Genomic DNA, 17,163 nt, shown 5'->3' with positions numbered 1-17,163 from the left:
GTTCAATTAGGAATTGCCAGCTCCCGTTTCCACATTTCTCCCGACGTATTTTCCCAGTCAGACAGCAAAAGCATAATAAATTGTAGAAACCTCTGTAAGTCGTTTAAATATTGTAAATATTCTTTGAGCATTTATTGTTTAAAAAAAAAAAAAAAAAAAGAAAACCAAAAACTATTTACTGAGACTCCTTTATGTACTTGGGAGAATAACAAAGACTTTTGAACATCGACAGTATGGCCCACAAATAACCCCTTGTCTTAGCCAGACCCTTAAAAAAAAAAAAAAAAAAAAAAAATCTACAACGTGGAATGAAAAAAAAAGTGCTTTAACCAACTGAATACACAGTGGATGTTTTATTGCTTCTGCCAAAGGGCCTTCTGCCAGACTGCATTTCAGACTCGGGCACTGATGTCGTTCCAGTCGTTCCGTCACGCAAAGTATCTGCGCGGGAAATGCTGCACGTGTCGCCCGTTTCACTCCTGCAGATTTACGTTAAACCCCCCCCACCACCACCACCACCACCACCCCCCCCTCCGGCGACAAGTGGTTATTTGAAGATCATACTGTGTGTAGACTAAATAATGACACAGGCGGGCTGGAAAAGGCAGCTTTGGGCTCCCCCCCCCCCCGGTTCCTCGATTCTCCCTCCGTCTTTGTAAAAACACTTCGCGCGGATCACCTTAAAAGATTTGAACGGCGCCCACTCGGACCGAGACCCTGTGAGATTTTTGTGCGTGGTCCATTCGATGTCGTGTTTCTCCCGGGCCGGTGAGGGAGGAGGACGGGGAGGGGAGGGAGGAGGAGGAGGAGGAGGAGGAGGTTAAGTGAGCAGCTGCCTGATCTCTCGGTGAACGTTGCATAGGAAGTCCATGTAGGAGGCTCCGCCGTGCAAGCCTTTGTCCTCCACCAGGAGCTGCCGGAACAACATCTCCACTTGGTCTCTCTGCTTCACGATGTGAAGCTGAGCGGGACAGAAAAACGGAAGTGAGCGACGCGGGACGGGGTGATCAGGGTCCCTCCGGCGCGTTGACTTTTCATACTTTCAAAATGTGCTCTCTCCTCTCCCCCCCCCCCCGACCGGTGACATCGCCATGTCACTTAACGGTTGTTACATTTTTTTTTGTGTGACAAGTTTCATCTCCGTTTTTCCGATTCGTTTTTATCGCGCTTTTTGCTTCGTTTTAAAGGCACGGGGTCGCACGGCTCTGTGCGGATTTAAAACGTCACGATTCTGTTTGGTATGAACTGCTCGGTAGCACTGGGCCTGCAGCGCACGGGCTTTTTTTTTTTTTTTTTTATACAGTCATATGATCTGCATTCTCGAGTTGTACTTTTGATTTAGATGGTTTATATGGAAACATGATGACCAAAAAAATATTAAAATGAGGTTTTTGGAGCCGTCTTTGAGGGTTGTATTTACTACCCAGCTCCACTAGAGGGAAGCAGAGATCGTTTAAAGGCCGCGCCGCATAGGATTACCTCGGCGCTACCAAAAGGTTTTCTCCGTTATTTTATTCTTTTTAAAAAGGGGAAAAAAAAAATGAATAGGAAAGGTGATGATGATTGTGGTTGAACGAGGCTTTTTGGGGAGTATGTTGCAGCAATAAATATCTTACCTTCATGGAGTTCGGCCTCCTTTCAAGAAGATCACTGATGATGGATCGGACCTTCACCGACAACGGGTTGTCCAGCTCCGGCAGCGCAGACTAGAAAACAGAACAAGGGGTAAATCTATAGAAATGGTCGCTGGGACTACGCATTAAAGGCAAAGAGCAAATTGCCTTGATTTCTAAAGTTCACTTAAGAATAATGCGACGAGTTGTTTCGTTTCCTTGAAAGGCCAACACTGAATACTGTCTGCCTCCTTCCCTTGTGTACCAGGAACGCATTTTAAAATGTTGCTTGAGTTTTGCCGTGAAAATAAATGTCCATCTTTCAACTTTGTCCGAGTTGACCTTCTTCAGGCTTTGACGTTTATAGTATTGTTGACTCGGTTTATTTTTTATTTTTTCTAAAGGACTCACACTGGATAAAATGGGCAGACTTTTTTTTTTACAAATTGAATATTTTCTGAATTATGATGTCTTTACTTCTCCTGACTACATTTTTTTTAATGTAAAAGCATATTGGAATTGATGTTCTGCAGCTATCATCTAATACCTTAAGGCGCACCGGGAAGGTCAAATGTTTCATCTCAAATCTCTCGGAGCAGATAATCTGGATTCTGAATGTGCTGAGGTCAAAGTGCTAATAAATGAATTCTGACCATGTGTCCCTGCAGGTGGGCGAGGGAGGGCAGGTTGAAGAGTCTCTGGATGAGGTCCGGTGTGCTCGCCTGGCCCAGCCACAGAAACATGGAGTGGCCGTTCTCCAGCAGCAACACGGCGGAGTCGCCAAGGCGCTCCTCCGAGCAGCGGACCGGAGCGGGCAGCGCCTTACTGTTGACGTCTACGGTGTGCTGGGAAGAAAAGTGCAGCGCGGTGGTGTATTAGTGAGTCCGTTTTACCGAAGGAATTAAACACGACGTAAAGCAAACCTACAAATAGGCCTTCATCAGTGCACTTTATTTCGAGAGCTGTGCGTACGAGAAGCACGGGGTGAGTGAGTTTGTTCCCTACCAGCGGGAGGAGGCGCGGGTAGAGCAGCAGCTGGGTGTCCTCCACCCCCATGGCCATGACCGACAGCCTCTGGTGGGCCCGGTCGTCCGTGGACAGCTCCGTGCTGCCCACCAGGGGAGCGGTTTTCATCAGGCTGTTCATGTAGACCGGGAACACTTTCATGGCATCGGGCAGGATCAGCTACGCGTGGATACAGGCAGAAGAAAAAAAAAAAAAACTCTTCTGAGAGGCGGCGTGCGTGCAGCAGATGCATGACATAATCTTCAGACATGTTACAGACACTGTGTGTACGTCAAGGAGTTCTTGAAACCCTGAAATCAAATGAATGCGTTGGATAAATCTCATTCCAGGCTTCTTCCTGCGCTGACCTGGCTGGCGGCGGACGGGCTGGCGCAGTTCTTCCTGTAGCAGGCCAGCATGTGGGCTGTCTGGTTGACCAGGATCTCCCTCACATTCTTCAGAGGCTGGTTCAATATGGCACGGTAAGCTGGATGGCCCGTGAGAAAAGGTTGGTAGCAAGACAGAAGCGGGGGGTGGGTGGGGGGGGGGGTGGAGAGAAGGAACACAAGAGGCAGTTTATGATAAGGAACCAAAAAAAAGTTGAAAGAAGAAATCCGGTCTGCTTAGTGGTGATGACAGGAAGACGCGTGGTCCTTATTTCCATAAGTCATACTTCTTTTACTCCGAAGTCTCCGAGCATTAGTAAATTATTGAGTCATACGCTGGGTCGAATCAAGGAGGCGTATAGTGCTTTAAATGTTGCCCTTAAAGATAAAATGTTCAAATTTAATGTAGTCCGGTTAGACGCAAAAGGACGCTCACCGGATTTGGCAAAGAAGTTGATGAGTGAGTCGGTCTCGCAGCTCTTGAACAGCTCAGACAGCTGCAAGCTGCAGTTCAGACTGAGGTTGTGGATGCGGAGACGTCGCTGTCCATCAATGGTGGTGTACAGCAAGGCACACTGAGTGGAAACATGAGTGATAAGCAAAGCTTTGGGCTTCAGCTCTCTTTAAAAAAAAAAAAAAACAACAACTTGTATCTAAAACATTTTTAAAGCCATACCTGCATGAGAGCCCCACTGTCCTCGCTGAGTGTGTCGTCGTGCTTTAACTCTACTGTCACGGCCTTGTCACAGTCCACAGCTGCCATCTCTATATCTGTGGTGTTGTTCATGTGAACGGCACCAAAGAAGTCTGTGGCTCTGAAGCCTGCAGGAAGGCACACACAGTAGTGTGAATGACTGAGAGCTGACTACATCACACACACACACACACACGGACGCGATGAGAAATCTTGTCCTGACCTGTGCTGGTACGAACACGCATGATGGCATCAAATCCGATGCTCTTCTGTACATCTTTCCTCAGGTCTCTCAGGAAATGCTCCCCGTCTGTCTCCATCTGTCAACGCAGAGTGGAAAATATGACATTTTCTGAAGAGAAGCTTTAACCAGCAGATGGCAGTGCTGTCACTATTTGGTCCCGAGCCTAGCAGACAGTCATACATGTACATTAACATGAGTAATTCTGGGTAATATCGGGTGAGGGAATTTCTTGAATTGTCACTTCAGGCAAAAATAAAAATGGTATTTAGTCGCTACGAAGTGATCAAATGCTCTTAATGACGGGTTCTGTTTTGTGTACATTCCCTTTATTGTGCTGCTTTTCTTAAGTGTTTCGTCGTAGGTTGAAATACTTTGTAGGTTTAGGGTGTGTGTGTGTGTGTGTGTGTGTGTGTGTGTGTGTGTGTGTGTGTGTGTGTGTGTGTGTGTGTGTGTGTGTGTGTGTGTAAATTTGTGTTGTCCTGCTTCAGGACTGCATTTTGTTGTGTTTCTACAGTCTGAATCAGCTTCCTCTGCTTGTTGCACCCGTCCTCTGGGACCAGTTGTACATCAGACCGCTGGTGCCACGCCAAACTCGTGATGTGACTACAACTTGCTTTTCCTGTGCTGCGTAATGCTTTTGCGTGTTAAATTGTGACCTCTTAGTGTAATTACAAGAAATAAAAACTGTAATTGTTCACATCTGCTTGCTGCGTCGTTTTTGTGTGTGTGTGTGTGTGTGTGTGTACCGAGTTCCCTTTCCACAACGTAAACCGGTATGCCTGCTGAATGTTGCACCTGGAAATTGTTGTACTTGAAGACGGAGCCTCCGGTGTGTGAAGGCACGTCGGCCATGGTTGCCATGTCCACATACTGGCTGGGAAAAAGGAAGAGATCCACGCAGCAGCCCTGTGCCACACAATCCTTAGACAGCTGTTCATACACACCTTTCTGAGGCTGGAACAAGGTCTGTGGGAAGAAAAAAAAAAAAAAAAAACGGACGAGTCAGCGAGTAAGTCAACAGTCTTCTGCAGTAGCCTTCTCAGATTCCAAACAAAGCTGAATCACACTTTGAAATTATTACAAGATGTCTGTTTCTTTAATAAATTTTAAAAAAATAGATCTGAACTAAAGTTTACAGTAATAACATGCATGTTATTTTGAAATGGTGATTTGATACAAACCGTGTCCACAGAAAGAAAAAGTTTTCATTTCATGATGTTATTAAAACAATCTACCTTCTGTCCTTACTGTAAGTAAATTGATCCCAGGCATTTACCTTTTTTTTTTTTTTTTTTCCTTCTGTATTTGAAGTCGAGAACAATTTGTACGAGGCGAGTTCACTCGACACAAAAAAAAAGTTGCTCACTTTCTCTTTGTCAGTGTTGACCAGCTTTTTGTCATCTCTGTTCTTCAGTTTGCCAGGAGCCTCAGCAGTGGGAATGGACGAGTGGAAGATGAAGAGCTTTCCGCTACATTCTGCTGCCTGGGGGGGAAGAGACGGATGAAAGAGAAGAAGATCTCACTAAGGTGTGTGTGTGTGTGTGTGTGTGTGTGTGTGTGTGTGTGTGTGTGTGGCAGATTCCTTCCTTGTGCGCTTTGTCTAGCGTTACAGTAAAATCATGAGGTCAGGAGGTACAAAATTCATTCCCAACAAATATTCGAATGATAAACTTCCTTTACAGAACACTTGTCTTTGTTGAAAAGTAAACCAACAGAGAAATGATAAAAAAAATGTGAGAACCAATATAAAAAAAAAAAAAAATCTGATCAGGTATGACCAAACAAATAAGTCCCTGACTTTTTGCTGTTGGGTAATATCACAACTGACTCCAATTAAAAGCTGTGTGAATGTTTTCCTCACTGTGCGCCAAAACACTGACCTCGTATCACCGGGAAAGTTTGTTGGGAGTTAAAAGTAAACTCGTTTACTCGGGTCTCTCGACCAACAGCTATTAGTTGTTCCTAGATCTAAAATGATGACCCGAAGCTGACCGTGCCTTCTCTGTTGTGGCTCCTAAGCTCCGGAACAACTTTCCCCTGCATATTAAGTCGACAATCTCTTTACCAATGTTCAAAAGCCGTTTAAAAACCTATTTATTTTCGCTGGCCCTTCCACTTTAACCTTTACTTAATATTTTTTGTGTTAGCTTAATCTTGATTTTGATGCTACTTGTTTTTATTGATCAACACGGTTTGTCTATGTGAAGTGCTTTGGTCAACCTTTTGTTGTGTTTTAAATGTGCTGTACAAATAAATTTGAATAGAGATTTTATTGAATTTTTTTTTGACCTTCTGACAAACATGTCAGGAAGAGAAAAAAGAAACCGTTGCTTCACTCGGTTGATAAGTTGAATGAGTTCAGACTTTTGATGCCAAAGTTAGCGAGAGTATTAATATCTGAAATATTTTGACAAACTGAAACAATCTCGTGGTGTGGCTGCAGTGCCTTGTTTTGGGGTTGAATTAACGGACTTTTACAAAAACACATCATTGCGTTCTGGCTGCACTAAATGAAAAACGATACGAAATCAATCCAAAAAGTGAAGGGATCAGGGTACAAGAATGAAAACACCGCTGCCAACGGAAAGGGTCTTTGTTAAATAGGAAGCTTCCAGCTGAGCCACTGATATTTTGAACTTTATTATTGCAGACATAAGTCTATACTTAAAACTATAGCAGCCACATATGATTCAAGCAGGTTGCTGTGTCCCCCTTCATGTCGACAGATGTCACCCTCTTGACTAACCTTAAATGCCTCGACACCGGCCTGGATGACGGGGGCAAAGACCGTTTCGCTCTCGTTGGTGTCTGCAAACATGTCAGGGATCTGGTCCAGCAGGCTGCAGACAAGAGGCAGAGGATTATGATGGTGGTTCGGTCTGGGGGCCTCACCCAGCTAACTTGCAATATTATCATCTATTGTATTCTGATATGATAAAAGACATGCCACGTCGTCTTCACTGGCTTGATAATGGCTGTTCTTAAAATATGTAACTGACAAATAAAGCGTTTCCCATGCAGTGATATAAAAATAACCTTTTTTTTTTTTTTTTTTCTTCTCTGGATTAAAACTCCAGAGAATTGCTTGGAATAACCTGCCCAATTCTGTCTTCCACCACCTGTTTAAAGGAGAATCCACAATAGTCCAGCTATTCCACACATGAATGATAAGCTGTATCTTACTTGTAGATAACGGCCCGGGAGTCGTGGTAGTTAACAAGAAAGCCATCCAGCAGCGGGACAAACATCTCAGCCGTGTCCGACACCACCATCATTTGCGGCTGGGCCAAAGCGCTCTTCACGTTGTAGAAGTGGAGGACCTTGTTGTAGGTAACGAAGCCCACCTTTATTGCTGAGCTCTCCGCACCTTCCACTCTGGAGAGGGAGAGAGGATAAATATCTATGAATTTCTAGTACAACAGTTGAAGCAGCATAGAGTCTCTGCATAAGAATAATTTTGTCCAAGATGCCAGGTTTTGAATTCACTGTCTGGCAGTCATCCATAAATCAATAAAAGCTTCTTCTTTTTTTTTTTTTTTTTTTTTTGAATCATGAAGAGTCTTGTTTATTTTTGGATAGGAAAACACTTTAAAGCTCTGTTTCACTTTTCAAAGGACTATTTACCATCCAGGTCAAATTGTAAAGTATAAAAAAAAAATTCCAGGATTGAAGGAACATTTATATGGACATGTTCATTAATGTTCAAATTTGTGTGTGCATGTGAGAAATGAAGTCCTAAATAGGAATTGCAGGAAAAAGGAAGAAAGTAACTGCCACAGGTTCACAAAATCCAGGGTTGTTAAAGAAAACGGTTGATGTTTACTCGTGAGCTCGGCCGCTATATTCATTTGTTTTGTCGTTGTCTCTCACTCACTATTCCAGTCAACTTGCTGTGTATTATCTATACTGTGCCTCTTGATATAAAACAAGTCTTTTGGCTTCAGCCGGTAAGAACTACTAAAAGGAAAACTCTGAGATTTACCAGAACACTCTGGATTCAGATCTGGTAGCTCTGCTGAACCAGACCATAAATCAAAACCTGTCACCATAACAGAAAGTTGAAGGAATTCTTTACTGACACTGCAGACTGCAGTTTGTAAGTCTCTCTTCTTAAATCATGCAGACACACCAAGAAACACATGTAATGTGGCTGAACTGTTGAAAAAGAGTACACCACCGGTTCACTGCCATCCCACGGCTTCTCTCTAAGCATAAGCTACGGCGCTGTTGGAAATAACGGATTCAGAAAAGTTTATTTATGGTTCTCTCTCTCCTGCCAGATAGCGATTACAAAATACCAGTGATGATAAAAATGACATTAAAAAACTTGGTCTAGATTTGCATGTATTTAAACTGAGCTCCAGCTTTATCTTCAGTGAAATAAACATGGATTTTGGCAAATTCTGCAGAATTACAAGGGCTTTAAAAAATGCAGTGCATCCAGTGGCTTTAATTTAAAACTAAAGATTCAAACGCTGCAGAAGGAGAGCTTATCTTCTTGAGTACACTTCTGCTGTGTTTGAAGGATGATGTCATGGCTGTAGATAAATGTAGATATATTGTTGCTGGCACTGACAAAGTAAGAAGAGTTTCCAAGTTATTCAAGGAGTAGGCAGGTGAAGTACATCATCCGCTCCGTTGTAATTAATCAAAAACTCACTTCCAGAGTAATTCTGACCGCAAAACCAGAGTTGCACAAACAACAAAGATTTTGGTTTTGGATGCCTTTCAGAGACGAGAGCGTGCACTGCGTAATGTGTTCTGGTTTTGGCAGCTTTGCAACCTCCTCTCACCGATACCAACCATCCGCAAAACGTCATGCAGAAATATATTGCCGATGTGAACAAATAGTCGGCTTGATGTTTAAGACTTTAGGGAAGCCCCCTTTTTTTTGGCAAAGCATGTGTCGTATGTGCAGTGTGATGTAGTTGTGCGTGTTAAACCGATTCTAGTTGAGCATGAATTTATTGAGAATATCCTGGATGTATAAAGTGATGCGTCCGTTAACAGAGTCTACGGCTCTGTATAGAAGATACTTAGGGCTTAATATAGCAGATGATGCATAAATATTCCTCCCTATAATGCTCAAGTATGTAAGGGTTGTGTGCGTGTGCGTGTGTGTGTTTATGTTTATGTCTGTACCTGGGCAGCTTCTCCAGCAGAGTTTTCAGCTCATCACATATCAGTTTGACCAGGCCACTTTTGATGTTGTTGTAGGACACATCAATCATGAAGATGTAGGCAGGAGGATTCGGAGGCTTGTTGTTCTGTGGGGAAAAGGCAGCAGGTGAAAAGCTTTCCAGGCAAAGACGACTTGACAGATGCGCAACGTGACATCGTTCATTTCAGATTAATGACAAAAAAAGTTCCCGAATGCAAACTTACAGTGAGTCATGAGTTTTCAGTCCCGTATCCTCAAATTGAAGGTTTTAATCATAGCTTATCAATAAGAAACCCAAACCCAGGGTTGGCTGTTATGCCTTTTCCAAGTTTCAGTTATTTGTTTCCATTTGTGATTGCTTATAACTGTAGCCATGAGGAGACTGTGCCAGGAATTAATTGCTGAATACACAGTAACGGCAATGAAGTGTGCGAGTGGCTTGCCAGTAAGATGCCGTTATGTTTCCGCAGTTATAACCCACAACAAGACACTGACCTTGCAGGCTTTTGTCTGTTGGCTGGCCTGCAGATGTTGTTTATAAGTCTTAATAAACAGAGCAAAAGTAGGCCAGTGGAGTGACTTAGCTCTGCCAACTTTCTTTGACCCTCTAATGTTGCTCTTAGTAACCACAGCCTCTGAGGGGACATGCAGTTGATTGGCAGCAGTCTTTTTTTTGTGTGTTTTTAAAAGCACACTGAGCTGAACTCTTTGCCGTCCTGCTCATCTTGAATAATGTAGGGTGCTGTCTAAAAGCCCCTTCAGAAACATCAGTAATGCAGTCCTGCAGATGCAAATCTCTTATACTGTATTAAACAGAGTCTGGAAGAACCAATTACTTTCAGCGGCAAATCTTTGAAGAATAAACTCTGCCTTGCAACAGCAAAAAAAAAAAAAAAAAAAAATCCTTGAATTAAAAGTGCTTTTCTTTATCAATCTGATAAAAGTTGATTCACTTAATTCCTGTGTATTGGAAACAGTCAACAGATGTGAAGTAGTGTTGGTGTACCTTGCAATAGTCCAGAGTGGCGACAAACTCATAGGATCCCAGGGACAGTTCAGGCCTGTCGTAGAGGTCCACCCTCCGGCCCACGTGGTCAAGATGTTGGAAGTAGAAGACTGGCACTAGGATCAGAGAGAGAAATACAATTCTGCGTTGGGCTGTACACAACATATTTAGAGCTTTTCACATTCTTGTTCTTTAAATTAAATCCTCTTTGATACCTAAAGATGGCGGGATGCGTGTTATTTTCAGAATAACCGCCTTGTTTTGCATTCTTGTGTACCTTCATTGACGCAGTTGCAGAAACAGCACTGGTAGCGACGACCTCCATCCATGAACTGCATGTAAGGGCACATGTAGGCCTTGCATCGATTGCAGCGGACTGGGCCCGTCTCTCCATGGTTGGCGACATACAGAGGAGTCTACACAGGGACATATACAGAGGACATATTGGTCAGGTAGTTGACAGCTTAGATAGATAGATAGACAGATAGATAGTTACTTTATTAATCCCACAAGGGGAAATTTTTTTCACTACAGCAGCATTATAGGTACTGTATATAGGTATAGGTATTGTAAAAACAACAACACAAATGTTTCTTTAAAAGGAAATAAATGACTGTGACAGCTATGAGATATTTAATTCTTGACTTTCTGAAGCATCAGTGGTTCCATGACACCCAAACAATACACATTGTACGTTGATAGGCAACACATTTGTCTACCGTGGAGTGTAAATGGTTAGTATTGAGCTGTTTGGCACACCACAGCACTGTTACTGAGCACTTTAACTGAGCACTGAGCAGGCCTGCAGATGACAGAGACTGTCTTTGCACTGTTTATTTAAGGCTCTCTGCAGGCTTTAACACAACATAAACTGAATATGTTTGCTTCGAATGAACTCGACAACCATAAAACACACAGACGTGGCAGCATGCAGGTTTATTATCAGACTTCGAGGAGGAGAGGACAAGTGTTTACACTATCTCAGGGCTGTTTACGCAGTGCAGTGAACAAAACCTGGTGGAGGACTAAACAATCAAACAATATTCAGGCACTATAGCATTACGTACAAACTCAGAGCACTGATAGGGTTTGGCTACTTATAATTCATGTCCCCTGTTGCACTAGATGGAATCAAATCAGAAAGTGCACTACACTTACAGTAAATTTCCTCTTGTATGAACCTCCTCCCTTCTTCACTGGTCCCAGCAGATCTGACATTAGCTAATTAGCCTCAAGCCAGATGAGAAAAACCTAACATTGCCTAAAAAGGCAAATTGCCGGGGACAAGGCGAGTGGAGGGGGAGAATATTGAAGGCAGGATTCTTGGACCACACATGATCCAAAAGGAGGTCAGTCATAGGACAAATGAACTTTTGTAGTCCGTGAAGACACCTCTCAGAAGAGAACTAACTGCGCACACTTGAGTAGAATATGCAAACAAACTTGACATTCATATTTTGATCATCTTTTCAAAATAAAAGCATGACCCTGTTTCTATACTACAGATACATATCCCAGCAGGGAATCATAAAGAGCTGGATTTAACGAAGACTTTAAAATATGGTATTATACGGTATTCTATTCTCCATTAGATTTTGACATTATAATGTCCCTATTGCATAAACAGTCTCCCACAAGTGTTCTGTAAGTTTCATGAGTCAATATTGAGATGAAAATGTACAGCATTTACAGAAGCAGTACAGTCCAAGGATAAAAAATGCTTTGATGTAAGACGAATGGTCGACCAACAGTCGGAGACAGACATTGGCGTATAGCAGGATTTATCAGTCCTTGCAATAGTTCAACAAAGCAGCAGTCTATCTCTGCCTCGCGCTCTGGTTCATCTTAGCAGGTGATTTTGTGTTGCTATAACTGAACTCGACGGGGCAACTCGCTTTAAGTTGCGAGTAAAACCATAACTTACCTCATTCTTTGGTAAACTGGCAAAGGGTTTAATGATGGCAGCCAGGGGTACTTGGCACTGTTTGGCCAGATCAGCGGTGCAGGGCAGTGAGTAGGTGGTGCAGCGTATGAACCTGGGGCTGGCGTTCCCTGGAGTTGGCAAAAAGAAGAATCCATAACCCTGATATTATCACAGAGTACATTTATAATACCACTCTCCTCAAAATAACTGTAGGACTGCAATATTGAATGTTTATTTAACATTACCAGCTGTATGAAATGATTAAAATTCTAATGAAAATGTCCATGTTTTGAGCAAAAGTTGATCAATTATAAAATATATACAGTCAGATAAATGACACAGAAATGACTGAATTCAATGTGCTCAGGTATGCAGTCTGTATACATATGTGGAAAATTGTAGAAAAAAAGTTTTAATAATTTTTTCCAAAATATATGTTCACCTAAAATCACTATAAATAACATCTTCTACTATTTTGGGCTCTCAAAGAAGTTCAGATGTTATTTTTATTACCTTGATCCTGGACTGGAAAGTCGGTGGTGACCAGAGGTGGAACCTGTCCTCTGATGTTCGTTGTGAAGACGTTTCCTCCTCGTTTTTCTTGGTCATCTTCGATGACTCGGGTCTAAATTCAGAGAAGTTATGTGTGAATCCTTTAGGTCCGTTATGTAGATCCACGCGTTTTTAAAATGGTCATAATGAGGCCATCTGATAGCTGATTGACTGGGGCGCATACCACATGTGCGCAAAAGCTGTCAGCAGTGAGTCCCTGCTTCGATTCCTGGCCAGCCGAACCTTCACTGCATGTCACTGCCCTGCTCTCTTTCCCCACATTTCCTGTCTGTCTACACTTCACTATCTAAATAAAGGCAAAAAAAGTCTTAAAAATTGGATACTTCATTATTAAAGACAACCTAGGAAGGGAAAAATAAGGAAATAAAATGTTGGTCATGTTTGTGTCTGCTTTTGCTTTTCTGTTTGAAGACAAATTAACATCCCTAACCATTTTCTTGTCTAATCCTAGACCTTTGGCTTAATCCTTTATACATCACCAAACTAATAAACTCATACAAAATACTCCGTAGCAAAGGAGCAGATGTTCATGCCTTTGCCAGAAATATTTTGAGGAATTAATAAGCTGCTAGTTCAGAACAGAAAACGTGGAGTGACAAATGTGGTATGTTGGTGTGTGTGAAGGTATGCGGTCCCAGGAGGATTAACTGTCGACTCACTGGGCTTGGGATAGAGTCAGGGTCCAGTTTCTTCGGAGGTGGGCCTGCCAGTGCTGCTGGTGCTCCGGGGAAGGCCCCTGGCATGCCTGGCTGGGGTCCAGCCATGGGTCCCCCAAACTGACCTGTACGTTAAAAGAAGACGTATTGGCCGTTAATCGGTGTGCACAGAGCTCAGCTGTAACTAACCGAGCAGAGGGATGAAGCATCAAAGAGACTGTAAACATGAGTGGATTTTAAATTTGGTTTTCAGTGTTAGAAACTTTTAGCTTTTTGTTGAGATTTTAAGATTTTTCACATTCTGGTCCAGTTGCCGTTTCTGTCTCGTTTCTGTCAGGCAGGACATTTCTCTGACTGCGTGAGCGCCACTCCTTTTGGTTTAGAGTTACCTGCTTGTTGTGGGTACCCTGGTGGACCAGCAAGTCCAGGACCAGGCTGCTGGAAACCTCCAGGGCCAGGAGGAGGTGGCCCAGTGAAAGGTCTGCCCATGCTTGCCATTTGTGGTCCTGCCATCAACTGGCCTGCCATTGGCATGCCTACTGGTGGAGGTGACTGGGGGCCTGTAAGCATCTGTGGCTGACCCATCACTGGAGGAGTGGGTGTCTGGAAAGGGTGCTGGACTACAGGGCTGGATGGAAGAGGAGGGCTCTGCACAGGTCCTGAAGCTACACAATTAAAATGTGAAATGAAGACAAGAGGTTGTCATTGTTCTATTCCCTGTCGAATCCCTTCCACTGAATTACTATAATCAAAGGGTTTTATAATCTCTAGCAAGTATAAATCATTAAATAGCAAACTTACCATAGTTGCCCAAGTTCATAGCACTCATCTGATTGGTGAGATGCTGTGCTGGAGGTGGGCCAGGGGAGGCCATGCTGTTTGGTGGTTGTGGAGGCAGTCCATATGCAGCAGGCACAGTTGGTGGAGCAGAGTACCTGAGGAATATAAGAACGGCGGGTTCAGTGTGGTCTCATATTGACACAGTGTCTCATACACAAGAAGGTGCTTTTGACATTATGCTGGCATGGCCGCCGTTCTGCAACAGTCTCAGGAAATCTCAACAGTGATTACCTCTCATGGTTATGATAGCTACAAATATCTGGACTGTCTTGTTTATGCAGCCAGACAAAGTGAGCTGTCATCCCCAATATTTCCAGCACAAATTCATAACCCCACCCATTTGAGTCGATATCAGTGAAAATGAACCATTCCAAGAAACTGCTGTTTGATGAAGACCGTTACCTCTGTGGATGAGCGCCATTCTGCTGGACGTTTGGATTGTACTGACCGGACACCGGAGGCGGTGGCATGCCGGGGGCTGCGGCAACTGGCGATTTCATCATACCTGCGGTGAGTAATGCACGTTACGTGCGATTGTATTATCCTCATTGTGTCAGTATACCAGAGGCAAATACTATTTTAAATTGTGACAGTGATTAATCTAAACAGAAGCACTGCTCTGATGCTGCCCATTGTTTCGACTGTCAGCTGTGGTAGCACTGGATTTCCACGCTGGTGTCAAGAAAGCATTACTGTCTCTGATCGTAAGTCTATCAGTCGTTCTATTGAGACTTTGAGCTTTCAAAAGAAATGTCACTTCAGTTTAACAGAATTTGCTTCAGTGTGCTGTGCAAAGCCAATACATTGATTGTACCCTACTTGTGCCACTGGCACTCAACATGCGTACTATCACGGTGGTGTAACACATCAATTAATGAATGCAAACAATGTGCTTTTATTGCCGTCATGAAAAAAAGAGCGCCATCAGCTAAAATTGATACCATTCATAAATGAACGAGCAGAAATATACACTGTTAGGTGACAAGACTGAAATTGTGAAATGACAGCCCGAGAACCATGTTATTTGGGAAACGACCCGCAGGCGAGGGCAGAGGTACTTCACCTGCCGGTGGAGCGTTGAAGGCCTGAGTCTGCCCCCCATAGTGCGCGTAGACGGGCTGTGCGGGACCAGACCCAAATCCACCTTGGTAGCCCCCCATCCCCGGCTGGGCCTGGGAGTAGGGAGGTGCAGCAACATAACCCTGTTGACTCATCTTGCTGGGATGGCGGTCACTGTCTTCTCATGCCAAGATCAAAAAGGTTTGACAACCTGAGGAGTTGAAAGAGTAAAATGTAAAACCGAGCGTACACGGGGATTTTACTTCATCTCGTTTGCTTGATTTTTAAAAAAATATATATATATTCTACAGCAACATTTGGCAAAAAAAAAAGCAGTTCAAAATAGTTGGTGATAAATGTTGGGTCTGTCAAACTAATCAGTTAATCAACTCGTCATTGCTGCTCTAATTGTTTACGTGGGCCGTAGACATGCAACAAAATCAGCATGTTTCCCATCCGCAGCGACAACAACGGATATTTGACCTCATGCAATCACCAACACCGTGTAACATGGACCTTTGAATTGCTTGATGAGAGATAAAGCAAGCCTATCTTTGGTCATCTGCAGGTGACTAACTGCTCGCCTGTTTCAGTATTTAGGTTGAATCTGGTGGGTGAAAAGGCCCGTCATTCAGGCCAATTAAACCAAAATTGCACACATGTAAACTTTTTTTTTTTCTCAAAACTGTACTCGGCGCAGATTGGTAAACAAGCCAACAGCTGCGTATTGATTTATGACTACATATATATATATTATAAACCGTTGTAACAAATCCATAATAGTGGTTCAATAGTTAACTGCCACTTCCGAGGATTGCCACGTCAAAGCCCGTTATGATGGCTCCAAACACTCGAGTTATGCTTCCTCCATTTAATTCACATCCAGCCGGACAACAACACTAATCTGTGTCGATAAAAAAAAAATAAAGAAAAATGCATTGAAATATCGCAATAACGTGACAGCGCAGCACCTCGCTCAGGTGATGAGGACATATTGATAGGAAACATCTTGCTAGCTACGCGGAAATTACTACAAACTTTTTTTTTTTTTTTTTTTTTAACGCATTCGTTTCCAACATAAAGGCACTCGTATAAAGAACAGTCTGAGATAGATATATAGATATATATAAAATAAAAAGTACTCGTTTGAAGAGGCTGAAACGTTCGTAGTGTCGTGTTGTTATTCACCTGGATGTCGGTCAGAGTCCTCTTCACTGAAAGCAGAGTGCCACGTCAAACTCCGCCACAGCGCCGGTCGCTTTGGTTACGCTCGCTGCAATCCCCCAGCGCGTGTCGACGCGCGTAAAAGGATACGCAGCTTCCGGTTACGCATTTCAAAATAAGACTATTTACGGCCAAGTAAAAACGTTCCCACGCGACGTGAGCGGCGCAAACAAAATTACGTTTTTGTTTTTTTTTTTTAGTTTTTTTTTTAAAAACTTAACATTTCGTGACTGTGTGGAAATAATTTTAGTGTTTTGTACGCCCGAGTTTTGTGTTTTAAAACGATAAATTATGCTTTATTTTGAAGAGTTTACACGCTTCTATTTTTGGCCCGTGTGCTTCCAGTTGCCTTGACACGGCTGAGCCAAGACTTTGAGCAGAGTCTTGCACTCTGCGCATGCGGGAAGGAAAGGGAACCCATACACGTCAGCACAGGAGTTGTGGAACTGAACGGTCCTCAATAAATGCGTTTCAACATCACCTCAGCCAGAAAAGACATTATGATTTTTTTTTTTAAATTATTATTATTATTATTTTTTTTTTTAAGAAAAAGAACATCTCAAATACACTAAATTCGAATATGGTCATTGCAAAATATGGGAAAACGAATTGCTAATTCAATTAATAGATGATTAGTGATAGATTATAGCCACAATCGGCTAATTAATTATTGTAAATATACACTGAAGTATACTCCATGAATCTACTGACACAAGTAGATGATGAAATGACATTCTAATCTGACATCCAGATCACAAAGTTCCAATATATTTTTGTT

General features: G+C 42.8%; 1 protein-coding gene and 1 long non-coding RNA gene across 3 annotated transcripts; one reads left to right on the top strand and one right to left on the bottom strand.

Moving 5' to 3' along the window:
- Positions 1-774: 774 nt before the first annotated feature.
- On the bottom strand, positions 775-16,397 carry sec24d (SEC24 homolog D, COPII coat complex component). Its single transcript, XM_069705148.1, has 23 exons — positions 16,350-16,397; positions 15,166-15,372; positions 14,505-14,607; positions 14,064-14,197; positions 13,652-13,927; positions 13,266-13,387; positions 12,547-12,658; positions 12,034-12,161; positions 10,387-10,525; positions 10,110-10,225; positions 9,085-9,209; positions 7,126-7,317; positions 6,689-6,782; positions 5,309-5,425; positions 4,738-4,908; positions 3,922-4,018; positions 3,681-3,826; positions 3,441-3,579; positions 2,987-3,105; positions 2,619-2,798; positions 2,267-2,458; positions 1,617-1,706; positions 775-961 (listed from the first exon to the last, which is right to left on the bottom strand). Exons 2-23 carry the CDS (start codon positions 15,314-15,316, stop codon positions 821-823), a joined length of 3,084 nt encoding a protein of 1,027 aa, XP_069561249.1. The 5' UTR covers positions 15,317-15,372; positions 16,350-16,397; the 3' UTR covers positions 775-820.
- LOC138624717 (uncharacterized) lies at positions 2,414-4,637 on the top strand. 2 transcript variants are annotated; one of them, XR_011311180.1, is made up of 3 exons: positions 2,414-2,491; positions 2,969-3,100; positions 4,457-4,637. It is a non-coding gene; the product is annotated as an uncharacterized lncRNA (long non-coding RNA). The 2 variants fall into 2 exon arrangements; XR_011311181.1 differs by lacking the exon at positions 4,457-4,637 and adding an exon at positions 3,986-4,345.
- Positions 16,398-17,163: the final 766 nt, after the last annotated feature.

The sequence above is a fragment of the Brachyistius frenatus genome, unplaced genomic scaffold (assembly GCF_029030835.1).
Source record: "Brachyistius frenatus isolate BFR_SWC_R1_liver_20210118 unplaced genomic scaffold, ASM2903083v1 Contig_54, whole genome shotgun sequence".
Lineage (NCBI taxonomy): Eukaryota > Metazoa > Chordata > Actinopteri > Embiotocidae > Brachyistius > Brachyistius frenatus.
Note: the sequence above shows the minus strand (reverse complement) of the source record. Positions and strands in the feature narration are given on the sequence as shown.